We start from the raw sequence: 16,997 nt of genomic DNA on the forward strand, positions 1-16,997 counted from the left end.
GTTACAGGATTATGGTGGAGACGGAAATGATTACAGTGGGATTTTTGTACATGATGGCCTGTTCGAAGATGCTCAACAAGCGATTGATTGGGCAAAACAGGTTGCAATTAGATCAGGCTTTTGTTTAGTAGTAGCAACTCATAAATCTCAACGGGATGGTAGAATGGATCGCATTTTGAGATGCGACCGTTATCGCAAAAGAGAAGAACGAGATTTCAGTAAAGCGATTCGGTTTGACTCAAAGCGGAAAGGTTGTGGGTGTCAGTTCCGAGTTAAGGGTTACATCCTCATCAAGTGGCAGCCAATCATCGTCGTCGGTGAATATGCCCGGCACCGGTAAGACATTCGACTTCAATTTCTTTTGTTGACTGTTTGATTAGTTTACTGTTGACTTGTTTATTGTGTTTATTGATGTGTGTAACAGGGAGAATGGACATTGAACATTTTCCATATAAGGACAGGATCCCTAATATCATGATGCCATTCTTGGACGGGTGGAATGATGTCATTGCAGATGGTAACTGCGGATTTCGGGTTGTGGCGGATGTGTTTCAAATGGGTGAAGACAACTACGGTTTAGTGCGGCAGTTGATGTACAGTGAAATCGCATCAAACCGAGATGTGTATGGCCATGTGTACGGCGAGGACTTGGATAGGTCTCTGCAGCGTATCCGGTGGGGAGGGGGACCTTGCGATCATAATCATTGGTTCGATGCGCCACTTGATCTCTTTGCCGTTGCAAACATCTACAAGTGTGCAGTCATGCATTTCGGCCTTGGTTTACATAGTCGAGCCTATTATCCATGTACAACGGTTCTGCCCTGGTGTTCGCGCGAGACCGTCACTAGACCGGTAAGGGACGTTGCTATTGGATTTCTTGGGCCGTCATACAGACATTTTATCCGATTAGACATGTCACCCGATTTTCCGGTCCCACATATCATACCGAAGTGGTATGAAATTCGTAGAGCAAGCGTGGAGGGTTGGGATGCTTTGTACCATGCTCGCGTGCAACAGTGGAACAATTTAATTGCCATGTAGTTTTTGTTGATGTACACCTACCTTTTACTATGAGGCCTTGTATTGTCAATACTATGTCATTTCTATGTGTTCATTTTTAAAAGATAATATTGAATTTTAAAAACTAAGAACAATAATTTCAAATATTACAAACTAAAAAGATAATGTCTAATTTCAAATATCAGTAATCCCTCTGTGACGCCCACTGCCACTGCTCAAGGGTCCGTTCCAGATCGTCAATAACAGCTCTGCCTGATGCACTCGTCATGCAGTCCCTTTCCTCAAAAAGTCGGTGTCCCAACTGCATAATCTTGCCCATCCACTACACAAAACAAAAAACATGAAACGACGTATTATACATATATATATTAAAATAAGAGAACAACAAATAAAAGATGAGACGTACCGCATAAGAGGCAGTGGCAGGTGGCACATCGTCATCATCTGCGTCGTCGATGTCTTTGATCAACCTCGGGTGCGAGTGCCGGATGTACCATTCCATGTAGTGCTGGTCACACATGGCAGTCACCCCACATAAAAAATAAAAATATAAACAACACAATATAAATAAAAACATAAAAAATATAAATATAAACATAAAAAAATATAAATATGAACAAAACAATATACCAAAAACAAAATATATAACCAAAAACAAAAAATATAAACAACAAACTAAAAAATGAAAAACATAAACAAAAACAAAAAATCAAAAATGCAAAGAAAAAACCAAAAACAAAAAACTAACAAAACTTAAAAAATTTAAAATTGCAAAAACTTAAAAAAAAGAAGAACATCAAAATTTTAAAGAAAATTTATAAAAAAAAAGGGAACTTATAATTTTTTTACATACAAAAATATAATTCAAAAAAAAAAAAAATACATAGGAACATAAAATTAAAAATTAAAACCAGAAACAATTTTTTTTAAAAAAAAAAATAGAACATAAAATTAAAACAAATAAAAAAACAAAATTTAAAAAAAAAAGATAAAAAAAAAGGGAACATACAATTTAAAAAAAAGAAAAACAAATTTTTTAAAAAAAAAAAAAAAAAAAATTCGAAAATAAAATTTAAAATTAAAAAAAAACAAAAAAAAAATTTTTAAAAAAAAAGAGAAGGAGGCGCCTAGGCAAGACGCCCGTACGGTGGTGGCGGCGCCTAGCCCAGACGCCACTACCACGGCCGTGGCGCCTAGCCTATGCGCCGCCGCCGTGGTAGTGGCGTCTGGGCCAGGCGCCGCCACCACCGTATGGGCGTCTTGCCTAGGCGTTTCCTCCGTGGTGGTGGCGTCTCGCCTTGGCGCCCCACCGTCGCCGGAGGTTTTTTTTTTAAAAAAAAAAATTACAAAAATTTAAAAAATTAACTTCTGGCCGGCAAACCGCCTTCCGCCCACCGCCGGTGCCGCCACTTCCTTGCCGGGCCGCCTCGACATAGCTCTGGAAATAATTTAGAGAGAGAAAGTGGAAGTAGAGAGTAGAGAGAGAAATTGTGTTTTTTAGTTTGAGGGCAAAAGTGTCATTTCACTCTTATTTTGTGGGCTTTATGTAGGAATTTGCGGGCGATGTTTAACAGTTCACCTTCAGTACCCCCCGGCTAAGATTTTCGGGGGTCTCTAGTACCCCCGAAAAATAAAGTCAGGGTACTTATAATGAAAAATTATAACAATTCAACAAAAAAATTAAACGAAAAAACCTAAGACCGGATGGTTTATGAGCGGTGAACGACTTCTTCGTCTCTAGGGCTCAGATTGAAGAATTTTAAGGGAAATGGTGGAATGAAATGAATTGCAAAAAAATAAAAAATAAATGGTGACTGAAATTGTGAATGAAATGAAAAAAATTGGCGAGTATAATGAATAGCAAAATAAAAAATGTAAAAACAAAAATCTTGATAAAATGGCAAATCAGTTTTTTCATTTTGGAAAAGGGTATTTCAGTCATTTTATTATTTTCATATCATTAATTAATTTCTGCATTTAGGTTATTTTGTATTGCATTTAGTACTTGCGTTAAAATTTCACTACCATTTAACGGAATGCGCTAAGGTTCTGTTAAGTTTATTCAAAAAAAATAAAATAAATTGAAATCTTTCAAAAAAAAAAAAAAGTAACCCAGCCACCCATCCCCTCAACTGCCACCTCTTCCCTCCCCCTGTCGGCAACCGATGCCCAGAGCTTCGGCTGGCGCGAACCCACCCCCTCCCTTTCCCCCCACCCCTACGCAGCTAACGAACCCCCCTTCCCTTTCCCCGTTCTCGCTGCCCCGACCCCCACCCCTATGAAGCATTTCATTAATTCCGTACAAGCCTCAACCGTGAAATGCCTCGAACCATGGGTATGTTTGGTCGAATTTGAAAGAAAGTTAGTGGCAAACTTAAATTGATTTCTAGACGAGGTTCGATCAGATGTCTGCACCGTTTGCTCGAACCTTGAGGATTTGCGATTTGCTCTGATTTCGGGGCTGTTTGCTGCGACTTTGGCGGTTTGGAATTGCACGGTTGCTGCTGTGTGAGGTTGGGGCAGAGGTGCGGCACGACTGCAGGGGTTGCGATTGTGGGCTGGTGTTTGGAGAGGAGCTGCGCGTGGTGGCTGATTTGGTTGCAAGTTGTGGTGGTGGTTTGATGTGGTTGATGGAGCTGCTGTTGGTTTTAGATGTTGGTAATTGGAGGCAACAGCGGTGATGGTGGTGGAGATTGATGGTGGTTAGCGAGAACGGGGAAAGGGAATGGGGGTTCGTTGGCTGCGTAGGGGTGGGGGAAAGGGAGGGGGTGGGTTCGCGCCGACGCCGACGCCGGAAGGGGGGAGGGGGTGGCAGTTGAGGGGAGGGTGGTAGTGAGGTGGAGGGGAGGGGTGGCAGTTGCGGGGAGGGTGGTGGAGGGGTGGCTGCAAGGTGGTTGAACGGTGGCTATACCCAACTAACGGAAATAGTTCGGCATAAGTCACTTGGTAGTGAAATAAATATTTTGGAGATTTGGGTGGTAGCAAAATAAAATTTTATTTTAAACGGGTAGCAAATGTGAAATAGGGTGCTTTCGCTGGTAGCAAATGTCAATTTTTTCTTGTTAAATATCGCCCTCGAATATCTAACTAACGCCCGCAAAATAAAATTACGTATTTATCCTTATAATAACGATTATAAAAATAATTAATTTTACCTCAATTTCACACTTTTACTGTACACAAAACTTTTTACCGTTCTCTCTAGTGGTCAACGGCCACCAACGCTCATCGGTCAACCACCTCAATCACCGTGAGTTTCAAAATCAAACAAAATTTTTAAATTTTGCAAAATCAAATTCGTTAGATCTTATGGACAACGACGAAATACCAGAAGTACAACCTTAGACGCTCGCCAAAGGCTTGTCGAATCGCACGAAATCGGTACGTCGCGATAATTTTTTTAAAAAAACCCGAAACCCAGAAAATGCCTAGTTTTTTAGAATACCTTAGGCTGAAACGCCTAGTTTTTTGAATACCTTTTGAATAGCCTCGGGTATTCTAAAAAACTAGGCGTTTCACCTCAAATGCCCAGATTTTTCATACAACCACACGATTGTTCGAACTAGGCGTTTGAGCCTAGATGTGCGAAAAATCTAGGCGCTTGCCGCGAATTCAGAAAATAATAATAAAAAAAAATCTTTTCTCCGCCTGCGACCGATTTCCCTTTGTCCTTACTCGTCATTACCGCGGCTGTGTAGATCATGAAACCAGAGGTAAGGAGTTGGTGTTTAAAAGAGGAGGAGGAGGTGGTGGTGATGGTTGTAGTGGTGGATAGTATGAAGAGATGGTGGTGGTTATTGTTGTTTAGAGAGTGAATAAGGAGTGAGTGAAAAAGGGTAAATTTGTAATTTTAATTTATTTTGCGGGCGTTAGTTAGATATTCGAGGACGACGTTTACTTTACCACTTTTTTTTATATACTACTTTCTATTTTAGTCACTTTAGTATTATTTATTTATTTTTGTTTTAACAGTAATGCTATATGTAACCCTTAACACTGTTAATAAACATTTAAGATCTTTCTTGATTTGATACGAACATTAATTTAGGAATTTATGACAAAAATAACACGCAAATAAGTGTATTTATTTTTATATTTTTATTTGTTTTTTTTTTTTTTCCATTTTTAGCTAAATAGCCATAAGGGCTTATAGTATTTTTCTTATTTTAACCACCACCAATTCACAAAAACACACTATGCCTTGTAACTTTGTAAGTCCCAAAAAAAAAAAAATCAACCTCTTTTCTTAATACCGATTAAGAGCCTCTTCACATTCACTGAACTGAACATAACTGAAGTGATTGGAGCTGAAATAAACTGAACTCAATTGAACTGAAATGAATATTTTATAAAAGAAGGAAATTAGGAGCTGAGCTGAACTGAACTGAAATGAATATTTTATAAAAGGAAATTAGGAGCTGAGCTGAACTGAACTGATTGAAGCTGAACTGAACTGAAATTAAGCTGAAGTGAACCGACCTTAAGTGATTTCTTGTTGAACGTGTCTTTGTCGTATGCACATGATCCTGGACTTCCATTACATTGAGGAGCCTCCATGGGTTTGTGCAAAACTTAGTACTGTATGTGAAATCCTTAAAAGAAATATGCCTACTGTTGGTATGAATAGACACCAATTTTATTGAGAAAAAAAAGTCTGTAGTCTGCCATGATGAAACATGGGTTCTTCATGTTCAGCCTCGTTATCAAATTCAAGATATCTTTATAAAATATCTTCCAGGTGATTTTTGTGAAAGTCTAAGCATATGAAAACCTCCCACTTTGATCACAGGAGTGTAACAAAAAATGATCTCTAATTATATTCATAGTTAACAAATCAATGGATCAAGCAATTTTATTGTCTTAATAAATCAAGACCTAACACACTCAGTTTTGCCACTAAACCAAGACCTCATTGATTCTAACAATAGACATGTAGTTAGTAGGTAGTTTGTAGATAAACTACTGATAGTGTGATGTTCAACTTTTGTTAACTTCAGTCATCAGACCGGCCAAACGAATCCTTATTGAAGCAACTGCAACAGCTTTTGGCACTACTTCATGGTAAAGAAGCTTTGCTATTATCAATACTGTGTCCTAAATAGAGTGATCGATCTAAAACTCTTGTTTTGGATGTGTCCAAATAGTACTCTATATATACTTCACATATATCTGTATAAATATGAGATACCAATCATGAATATGTCCACTTTCTGATGAAAGAAATATAAGGAAAAGTTCTTGATTAGAAAGTCATACTTATATACAGGGAAGCTAGCAAAGTAGATAACTTATGTGAATGAACTATCTGGCGAAGCATTGCTGCAGCCATCTTTGCCAATGCACCAGACGCGGCTGGAACTAGGTGTTGCAGTGACTGAGCTAGATTTTGCATCGGTACTAGAAGAAATCTCTGAATCAGAACATCTGCTAGGGTTTGAGTCACTAAAATACCCATCCACTTTGTTCATTCGTTCAACTAGGGAGTGCCTTATATGTGGGTTGCCTATGGGGCTATCCAGTATTCCGTTGATGAAAGATACTGATGAAATATAGGGCGTTGGCATTGGGGAATTGGGATTGCTCGAGTGATCTTCTTGTAGGATATCTCCGATCCTTGTTAGTATGCTGTAAGCCAGGTTTCCAAGAACTCTGGAATATGCTTCAAGAATGGAATGTCCAATATCCTATTGAAAAAGAAAAACATATTAGAAGTCCAGCAAAAAAATCAAATACAACGTATACATGTTCTGAATGACTTTATTTTAATGATTATGTAGCAATTAGCCAGAAACAAAAAAGATTTGCTACTTAAAAGGTTATTCTTGGACTAGAGCTTGAAAAAAGAACATCCTTGGAGAACCCTCATTAGAGGTCATACTGTATCCAGTTATACTAACCTTGCCATACTGTATTTTCGTGACATCGAGGAATGTGTGAGGAAGGCATGGATACCTCATCTTCAACTGACACAGAATTGCATCTACAGAGAGCAATAGTGACTCAGACTTTTCCACCTCAGGTATGGGCTCCTTCATAAAGCGCCAGGATTTTCTGACAGGAGTCTTGATACCACTGACTTGCTCTTTGATTTTTTCTCTCCATGCTAGTGCTGCAGCCTCCAGCTTATTGATAATGTCAAGAGCATCATGTTCAGATCTCAGTTTCAGGAAATCAATGATTTCAGATGCTGAGCTTGATCCCGAGGCTATGACTTTATACAATTCCTCTCCCAGACAAGCCCTTCCAGACTGCATTAAGTAAGATATTTTCATGAATTGAAACACGAGGTAATTTTACTCAATAACTGCAATGAGTTACAATAAACAGCAATGTCTAATGCTTAGAAAGAAATAAAAATGGGCTTGCCTTGGGGAGTGCATCTTGAATGCCTTTAGGAACTGGCATTTCAAGCAAGATATTTTCGTTGATGGATTTGGCAGCCTTGAAAACCTGATGGACCATATTACCCTGAGAAAGCAACTTCTTTCGGGCAGTTTCTGAGAGACCACCAGCTGGGACTCGTGGAGACGGAAGCCACCACCTTCTGCTCTGCCTTTCACTCCCCCCTCTTCCATCTTTTCGGCTATTGCCTTCTGCATACCAAAATTCTGTCTCCACCATCGAGTTCAGAAATTCCTGATGAATTTAAATTCCATAGGTTATGTTAGATTGGGAAAAAATGGCTTTTATTTTCTCTCTTACAATAAAAAGGCTCCTCCGTTCATAATATAACAATTTATACATTCAATGGAATGAAGAGATCACCTACAATTAGCATAGAGTCAATCTTCTGAAGTGCTGGAAGGTTGATATGCACATCTGCACGAGCTTTGGGTGTCATTATCTGGTCCAACATCCAAAAAAACTGAAGTTAGAACAAGATTATCTTAATAAAAGTAGTTCAAAGATTGTAGAGGAATAGGAGGCACCTCAAAGTTCTGACCATTAGTATCACTTTGCTTAGCAGGAACCAATTCAACCATATAATTGGCAGGCGAAAGTAACCAATCCATCTCCTTTTGCCACTTAGCGCTATTTTCTTCAGATAAAGGTTCCAACTTCCACAACTCCCCGAAAACAGATGCTGTAGTTGTTAATTAACAAAGTTAACAACTGGTAAGAATGAAAAGAATAGTGAACTAACAGTTAAACAAAATCGATACCTGCAAGGTTTGTTATTGAGTTTGATATTGCTAGTGCACTGCATATGCCTTTGCGTCCTCCAGTCACATCCTCACCTAACAAAAGTTTCGCGAATTTCTCTTTCATAGCCTCCACATCAGAGAACTGAGTAGTATAAGCAGCTCTGTCTTTGACATAAATATGTTCTGGGCTTTCTGGGACACTCCACTCATCTGTTTCTTCATGGTTCCTCTTCATAGTCCTATCAGAAAAGAAAGATCCGAAAGCATCTTTGCTTGATGAGCAGCTGGTTTCTCCTCCATTAAAAGAATCTGCTGGACAATCATTCTCCCCACAGATTGAATTCTCATTTGTGTACAATCGACTGTTGAAAATGCAACTCTCGAGACCATCATATGTCATGATTCCTGAAAGATGTTTGTATAAATTAATGCGACTATATGTAACATACAAAAAATGATGACAAATTTACAAGGCATATTCCCATTGAGAGTAAAAGATATAGTTTCATCTTCAGTTTCAAAAGTGACACATTCAAATTTCAGAGTGATTTTGCAAGAGATTAAGCATGAAACAAGCATATATCAACTGGTTAACTTGACCTTACACTAAAGAAAGTGATCCTTTATAGTCGAATTTAGTTTGATCATAGACGGTCTTTAGGTAAATAAACAATAACAAACGAATTAAAGTGTTATGAGCATATGGTAGTTCACTTTGAAATGAAAATATCAGGAATCACATTGTAAAGCAGATAGTTGAAGTATTTGACAACATTTACCTGATGTAAAAACTGATCTAATTTTTTTCGAAAATTTAAGGTCCAAAACCCAAAACCCGAAATAATAAAATAAGAAAAAATTAGTTTATTACTGCCCTAAGTCACCCAAACCAACCTATACCAAAGTACCCAAACCCGAATACACCTGACTGGGCGATTACAAGTCTGCCTGTGCTTGCATTTTGATATACAGCTATTTCTCGTTAACCCTTAGCACAGGGACATAAGGAACACAATTCTATTGCATATATAAGAATATAAGATACATTTACATCATAGAAGTGCAAAGATGGGGAAGAAAGAAAAGAAAATGAGTCTAGTTTATACCCTAAGTCTCAACACTTTAATATTAGAGTAAAAAAATAAATAAAATGGAATCATAACCACAATAATAATTACTAGGATATTTTCCTTTTCTAGGCAATATTAACATATCCTTAAGATATGCATATCTTACCCAAAAGGAATAGTATAAGTCAATAAGAATCAATAATAGACTAATAGTTAATAAAAAAAAAGGAGGAAATAAGTATTATACTACGTATTTGGCAAAGTAATTATTCACAGAGTACATACCTCAAAAAGGGAAGAAAAAGAATGGGCCCAACAGAATAACTACTGCCTAAAACATCATTAGTCAAAGATTCCCTCAATTGGGCCTATGACCCAGCAAGGTTGTCACTTGTCAGGCCTTAAAAATGGATGATCCAGTGGGTGTGCAATTATGAGTTTATTACCACCAAGAATCAACAAATTTTCGTAGTCTTTTTTATTTGGTGAGGAAATTATAGAAATTATAATCTACTTTTTTCTTTTTTTTTTTTTTTTGAGGAAAAATTATAATCTACTTAAACTATAACAGAGATTCAATTAATATGTCAAAAATTATGTTGCTATAATATAATGCCTACAAATATCTTAGAAAATACGGATTTACTTTCATATGCAAAAAATTATGACATGTATTTTGATTTACTTCAGAAAAAATGTTCTAATTTCTTAGAGCAACTACAATGGTTGGCTAAAATTCATATAATAGCTTGTTGTGCCACATCATCTTTTTAAGCTACAACAATTCTAGCTATTTGTTGCTCCAATGGTTAAGCTAGTTATAATTTAATTTATTTTTAAATTTAAAATATTTTTTATCTAATAAATATTTACCAAGCTAATTAGCTCTACAAAGCTAATTTGCTTGCCAAAACTAATCAGCAAGATGTGCAACAATGGTATAGTTATTGGTTTATAAGTTTTAATATTTACAAGCTAGTCCCTTTTTTCAACCATTGAAGTTGCTCTTAAAGATAAAAGACTGAGAAAATACAAATTCGAACAAATTAATTACTTAGATCCTACTTTTTAGTTGTATAAGAAAAGTTATAATGGGTCCAATTGTTTAATATTGGAAGAATTAATTTGTTTTAAAATAACTTGGAAATGTTATTTTCAAAACCATTAAGAAAAATACAAAAAATGTGATAAGTGCGCAACTCATACATTGATAACACGTAAACAAGAGGGATTAGGGAAGCATTCAACCATAGGAAATTTCCGTGGACCTCTTTTTTTTAATAAAAACACTTTACTCTTCTACAATGTATTTTCTTCATACCTCTTTTTCATAAGAGAATAAGACTTCAGAATACAACAAATTCTCCTTCCCCTATTACAACATTTTTTTTTTGACACAACATTACCTTCATCCTTTTCTGTTTCCATATACTTCTTATGACACAATTTCATGTGCTTGGACTATGCAAGTGTTACATATTCTACCTCACCTTCTTTTTAGGGGGGAAAATTACAAGAATATATTCAACTTTTGTCGTATTCTTTTGTCAATCTCACATTTTAATTTTAAAATTATGAGCAAGTCTTTTCAATTTTAATTCTCAAAATTATAGGGGGTGTTTGGTATGAAAATTTGTAACATAGGAAACGTAAACAAATAAGTGTTTTCAATTCTATAAATTTGGTATGAGCTATAAGTAACAAATACCGTTTCCAAACGGTAACAAAATCCCCCAAATTGTTACCCTGGCCTTATCCAACTAGTGGAAACAAAAATGTGTTTCCCTCCTCAATCATAAACTCCTCAATTTATTTCCATTTTATAAAGATACCAAACATATATCAAAGGTAACGTGTATCATTACCCTTTCCCTTATATAAATCCTTTCCATTCCGTTTACGGAATTTATACCAAAGGCCTCCTTAGTTGTGAAGATGAATCAATCCAACATTTATAACAATTTAAACTTTATCAATAGAATAATCCCCTTCGATAAATAAATAATACAGAGTACTTTGTAATATTTAGAGTTTAAACATCAAATAACTATTTTATCTAAAGATCAATTTATTATAATATGGTTCTTAAAGCATGGAATAACATTACTACATAGATAAAAAGAATAAACTCACAAATTTAAAAATTCGAACTAATTTAGTACTGCACAGTTGCACACAAGCAAAGGAACCAATGGAAAATTGAAAAGGACCTTTTACTCCAAAAAAGTCTAATTAATCCATACATTTCATGGGAAATAGTGCAATTAATTAGTTTTAAAACTCATGAAAAGTAGCATTAGACAATATCCAACAACTCATTTTATAACATTTAAAAATGTGTGTATGTTATGCCAAAGTCAAACTAGAGTAGCAAAAAGACTCCCCTACCTTGAGCCAAAAAATGTTGGTGCTTTTTTTTGAATTTGACAACCAAAAATCTTTTATGCATATTTACTGTATCCTATGACCTGGCTTATTGTTTACACCAGAAATTATATGTATGATATTCTAGGAGAGTGCTTGTACATCAAAATCTTCGTTCATGGTCATGTACGATCTAGTTCTCTTTTTTTTTTTTTTTCATTTAACGTGTTGTTTTATCCAATTACACTTGTATTTATATTTATATCCGTTTCCATACAATCTAAATTATTAACATGTTTTATATTTTTGTGACATTGTTGAATTTGTTAGTGGACCAATTCAACCAAAAGCTTAAGCTGATAGTTGAGGCCCAAGAATATGTTTTATACTCTATCACTCCCCCTCACATGAAAGGTCCTTTGGGCTTGAAATGTGGATGCAACACAGGCCCACCTATACCTGGTGCGAATTAATTCCACTTTGAAGGAGGGACGGATGAGATTCGAACCCGTGACCTTTAGTGGACCAACTCAACCAAAAGTTTAAGCTGATAGTTGAGGCCCAAGAATATGTTTTATACTCTATCAGGATTACTAGTAGGTCTTTCTTACACGTTTTTAGAAACTATATGACAGATTTGTATACAACTAAGTCCAGCTTGTACATCAGTACATTCATTTCAACAAAAAAGTCCAATTATATATGTTTAGTTGTTTACAATTGCATCTATCTTGCTTCATCCCGAAATTCCGAATTGACAATTTCATTAGCAGATTTTATTATGCTCCCTGATTTACGCCCATTGAAAGTGCCAAATTACCGAATTGAGCTATAGTAACATTATACTCCGCAATAACTTTTTGATTCAACTATTGCATTTTTTAAAAATATATAATATCTCACATGTATATACTTCCTATATGAGTAGAACAAACAAAAACAAACGTAGTACGGAGTAGTAGAACTCGTATTTCCGAACATGTGGACTACTCCCTTCTTTTTTATACGAAATACAAGAAGAGGCACACAAGATGTCAAGATCTACATACATATTACATAGTACGGAGTAATAGATTAGCCTCTAACCAGATCTCGATTAATGAGTATAAAGAATAATGTAGGTTTTTTTTGTTAATGTTTGGGTAACGTTTTGTTTTATTCATGGTTTGTTTCTTTGGACCATAAAATATGTCTACTCCGCAGCATCTAAAGCCAATGACGCACGTTGATAGCCATGTGCCTCAGTCCCTTATTGAAGTAATACAACCTTAGTTTATGTCACACTTACTTTGCCATTCCCGAATTAAATACTCTACCAAATTCGAGTGATGCTACACATACAATGGTTGTATGGGGACTACCACATACAATACCATTGTATGTATGCCACGTCAAAAAGAAGTAAAAAAATAAAAGGAAAAAAAAGAGGGAAAAAGGTGGGCCCCAAAATGCAAACCAATTAAATGCTGCCAACAATGGTTATATGTGGATGGCCCACATACAACCATTGTATGTGTAGTCTTTTCCAATTCATTCACAAGTAACTTATCGTAGATATAAATAAACTTGTCATTTTAATTGTGTACTCGTAATATTCATCATACAACCAGTTGTACCGTATACCCCGTGTAAATCCGTGTAATCAAAGTAAACTCATTAAGCATTTAAGAGGGGGCAACCAGATACTATTTCAGCAATAATAACATGATGGCTATATAATATCAAACATAATAAAAATAGGATGGTGAAATGTAACGGAAGAAAATGAAATGTATAGGAAGAAGAGAGAGAAAGTGGAAGCTTACTGTTGTTATGTTCATTCTCATCAAAATCAATGCTAATATCTCTACTGTCTCTCGTACAGCAAGCCAAACTCTTCTTCATCCCCATCCTCATGTTTAATTTTGCTTGTGTGCCCACCAGTCCACCACTATACATAAATAAATATTCACCCATTAATTAATCTTATATACACAAATTACATGTGTTAATTATTCTAATTATATTAGATACGGAGTATTTAAGACATTTATTTTTGGTAAGAGATCATTAATCATGGTAATAAATACAAAGTAAGAAATATGACACAATTACAAGAAATTACTGAACCTTTTTATAGTAATCACTTAAATTTTCTTTATCATATAATTTCATTAATAATACTCCATCCGTTCATGTTTTCTTTTAGCATTTATTACTCACATAATAATAATAAAAAAAAAAGATTTAATTAAGAGACGGAGGTAGTACATTATACAAGTAATCATTAACACTCCGTAATCATATGTAGTAATAAACGATAATGATGCCGTGCGGCCCGTGCACACTCACATATTCACATTAGTCCATGTAATACTAGTATTACCTACCAATTAAGTACCTCATAACAACAAATAATTAGAAGTAATGAACCATATTCCATTATAATCACTCATATAGTCAAAATCATAACTATTTCAAACTATATCAAATTGGTAATTAGGACTTAAAATCCGACTTAGAAATTCCATATTTGCGAATAAATGCGCGACTCATTTCATATAGTACTCAAATTACTTTTGCTTTCACCTGATTACCTTTTAAAAATGAAATCATAATAAAGAGAAATAACTTTAAACAAAAATCATTGAAATATTCCCAAAAGATCATTTCATATGTACCAAAATAAACAGATAATTTCAACAGGACCCCCATTACATAATTTTTTTTTCTTCAGAAGTTAGAAAAATAAAAATTGAAGAAGAAGGAATGAAAACACACCTGAATCAGAGATGAGTAATGAAATAGTAATTCCGAAGAGTAGGAGAGAGAAAGTTTCAATTGGAAGACGAAAGAAGGGAGTGGAAGAAAGTATGAACCATCGACGCCATTCACGAGCAAAATGTGAAGATAAATCCCACTAACATAACATAACACACAAGAATCAATTGAATTTATTATTCATTCCATCTGAGCAGATAGATAAATAATAATATTCCGAGAAAAATGAGTAATAATGTAAATTAAAAACGAGTAATGTGATAACTAAATTTGGACGGGGAGCGAGATAAGGGTAGAGTAAAGAGTAGGAGTATTATTACCTGGTACGGGACAATGGGCTAATAAATTTGAGCAGAGGAGTGGGTGAAAATATTGAAGGAGAGGGAGTTTTGAGTGATAAACCAAATAAATGAGACAGAAAAAAAAAAAAAAAAAAAAAAGATTGAATATTTTTTTGGGGAGGAAGCCAGGAAGGAGTTTTTTAATTGGAGGAGAGAAACTGAGGAAATAGGTAATGGTGGGTCCAAGGGTAAAATTGGAAATTAAGGTTGGGCTTTTATTTTTTGTACGTAGTATTTTTGGGTTGAGAAGTGAGATGTGGGTGGGACGTAAGAGGTGGGGAGTTGTTTTTTTGATGGGCTCAAATGTGAGTGGAATAGGTGCCTAGCGTCAAATCGTCAATCCCTATATAATTTTTTAAAAAAATATTTTGAAGTTAAACTAATTTTTCTAGGGTATAGTTGGGGACTTGGGGATACTTTGATTGACATTTTACAAAAATATTCAATTTTTTAGTTTGTTACCATTTAAATCAGGAAAATGGCGTTTGTGATGACAAATACTAATTTTACTCCCGTTACATATTATTTGCAACGATTAGGAATTATAAACATAACAAAAGAATATATACTCATAAAGTCATAGAGCAAATTAGTTCAACACTTAGATAAAATAAAAAGGTACATAAAAAAAATGCTTAGAATATCATAATCAAAATGCTAAGTGTTTTATGGTCCAAAGAAAATATGAAAATTTTGTAGCCCAAAAAAAATTCCTTCCTTTAAGGGTAATGCTATATGTAGCCCTAAGGGGTATATATAAGCATTAAATATACTCTTGAAAATAGTATAAAATTAGGAATTCATGACAAAAACACACGTAAATCAGTGTAATAAGTGTTTATATTTTCATGATTTCTTAACTTTTTACGATTTTTAAGAGTAAATTTAATGTTTATATGTAGCCCTAAGGGCTATGTATAGCATTTTCCTATTTTTAATTAACAAAATTTTCATATTAATGACAATTTACTTTACCTCTTTGGCTTTGAATCATTCTTATTCCCAATAAGCAAATCAAAGCAAAAATCACCGTCCCAAATACTCTATATATATATGCAATAATACATCTAAAATATATCAAAATTATGACTTGACATCATCTATAACCGCTAATACTAGTGTTATCATCACCGTATTCATCAACATCAAAGGATGATCAAGTTTAAAGAGAAGATACTAAGTCTTGTTTGGGAGTTAGCCGATAGATGTTCATGTTAACAGGTTTAACTACTTGTTGGTTGTATTAAATGATTTGACTAAATAATTATATAAATAACTGATTGTGTAAAATTATTTGATAAGTTATTGTTAGGGCCTGTTCTCTTACATTGAAATTCAGTTTAGTTCAGTTCAGTTCAGTTCAACTCAGTTTAGTTCAGTTCAGTTCAGCTCCTAATTTTCTTCTCTTATAAAATATTCATTTCATTTCATTTCAGTTCAGCTAAGTTCAGTCAATGAGAACAAACCCTTAATTATTAGCTATTTCAATGTATGTAATAATAATAATAAAAAAAATGTCCACATTGCTATATCAAAGTACTTAGTTTTAAAGTCTAAAGTTAGTTGTGTACTTGTTTTAGAATGGTTATATATCTAATAGACCTCAATAAGCTAAAAATTTTCTAAACATCTCTTTCCCAAACAAAACCTAAAACAAATTACTAGTACAAAGTTTATCATATGCAAATGCGTTTATGCACTTTCGTGCATTGATTTTCGTTATTATTCAAACCATATTATATTGGGGCAAAAGGGTTGAGGTAGGAATTTGTGAAACAATTTGAAAATGCTAAAGTCAACACCAACATAAAGTAACAATAAAAAAAATGTCCCATCCAAAATTCATATTGGAAGTCAACAACTACTACGAAAAATTATTTAAAAGTCCAAGAATTCAAAAGAAAAACATTCAAAAAAATATAAGATTGTGCTTTAATTTTTGTTTTATGATAAAATAATAATAGTATGTTTGTTCCTACAATACAAACAAATTACGATGTATATATTATATTTGTTACAACTCAACGGGTTAATTCTCCACTTTATATCTTATGCAAATTTTATGTTTAGTTACTAAAATGCAATTTTGCAGAATTAAGGGAAGAATGTTGCGAAATGGAGCGTGGATTTTGATGAATGTCGATGAAATTGGGGTTAGTATCGCTAAACGCCGGGGTAGTACCGTTGTAGTTTTACAATAAAAGGTTTCCACCCCTTTGCCACTAACAACTTAGGGTATATACACCTCCAATTTCTTATGTCATTAATTTTGGATTTATGTTGCACTAAATTAGTTG

The 16,997-nt window shown here is 34.6% G+C and overlaps 2 protein-coding genes across 2 annotated transcripts; one reads left to right on the forward strand and one right to left on the reverse strand.

The window, feature by feature from the left end:
- The first annotated feature begins 286 nt into the window (after positions 1–286).
- Positions 287–1,123, forward strand: LOC110702610. The gene is made up of 2 exons (XM_021880345.1): positions 287–336; positions 425–1,123. The coding sequence occupies exons 1-2, from the start codon at positions 324–326 to the stop codon at positions 1,039–1,041; spliced, it is 630 nt and encodes a 209-aa protein (XP_021736037.1). The 5' UTR covers positions 287–323; the 3' UTR covers positions 1,042–1,123.
- A 4,723-nt stretch (positions 1,124–5,846) lies between these two features.
- On the reverse strand, positions 5,847–15,167 carry LOC110702611 (rop guanine nucleotide exchange factor 14-like). Its single transcript, XM_021880347.1, has 9 exons — positions 14,680–15,167; positions 14,360–14,498; positions 13,405–13,529; positions 8,184–8,570; positions 7,950–8,104; positions 7,790–7,864; positions 7,387–7,656; positions 6,918–7,268; positions 5,847–6,704 (listed from the first exon to the last, which is right to left on the reverse strand). Exons 3-9 carry the CDS (start codon positions 13,493–13,495, stop codon positions 6,309–6,311), a joined length of 1,725 nt encoding a protein of 574 aa, XP_021736039.1. The 5' UTR covers positions 13,496–13,529; positions 14,360–14,498; positions 14,680–15,167; the 3' UTR covers positions 5,847–6,308.
- Positions 15,168–16,997: the final 1,830 nt, after the last annotated feature.

Source organism: Chenopodium quinoa, unplaced genomic scaffold (genome assembly GCF_001683475.1).
Source record: "Chenopodium quinoa cultivar QQ74 unplaced genomic scaffold, ASM168347v1, whole genome shotgun sequence".
Lineage (NCBI taxonomy): Eukaryota > Viridiplantae > Streptophyta > Magnoliopsida > Caryophyllales > Amaranthaceae > Chenopodium > Chenopodium quinoa.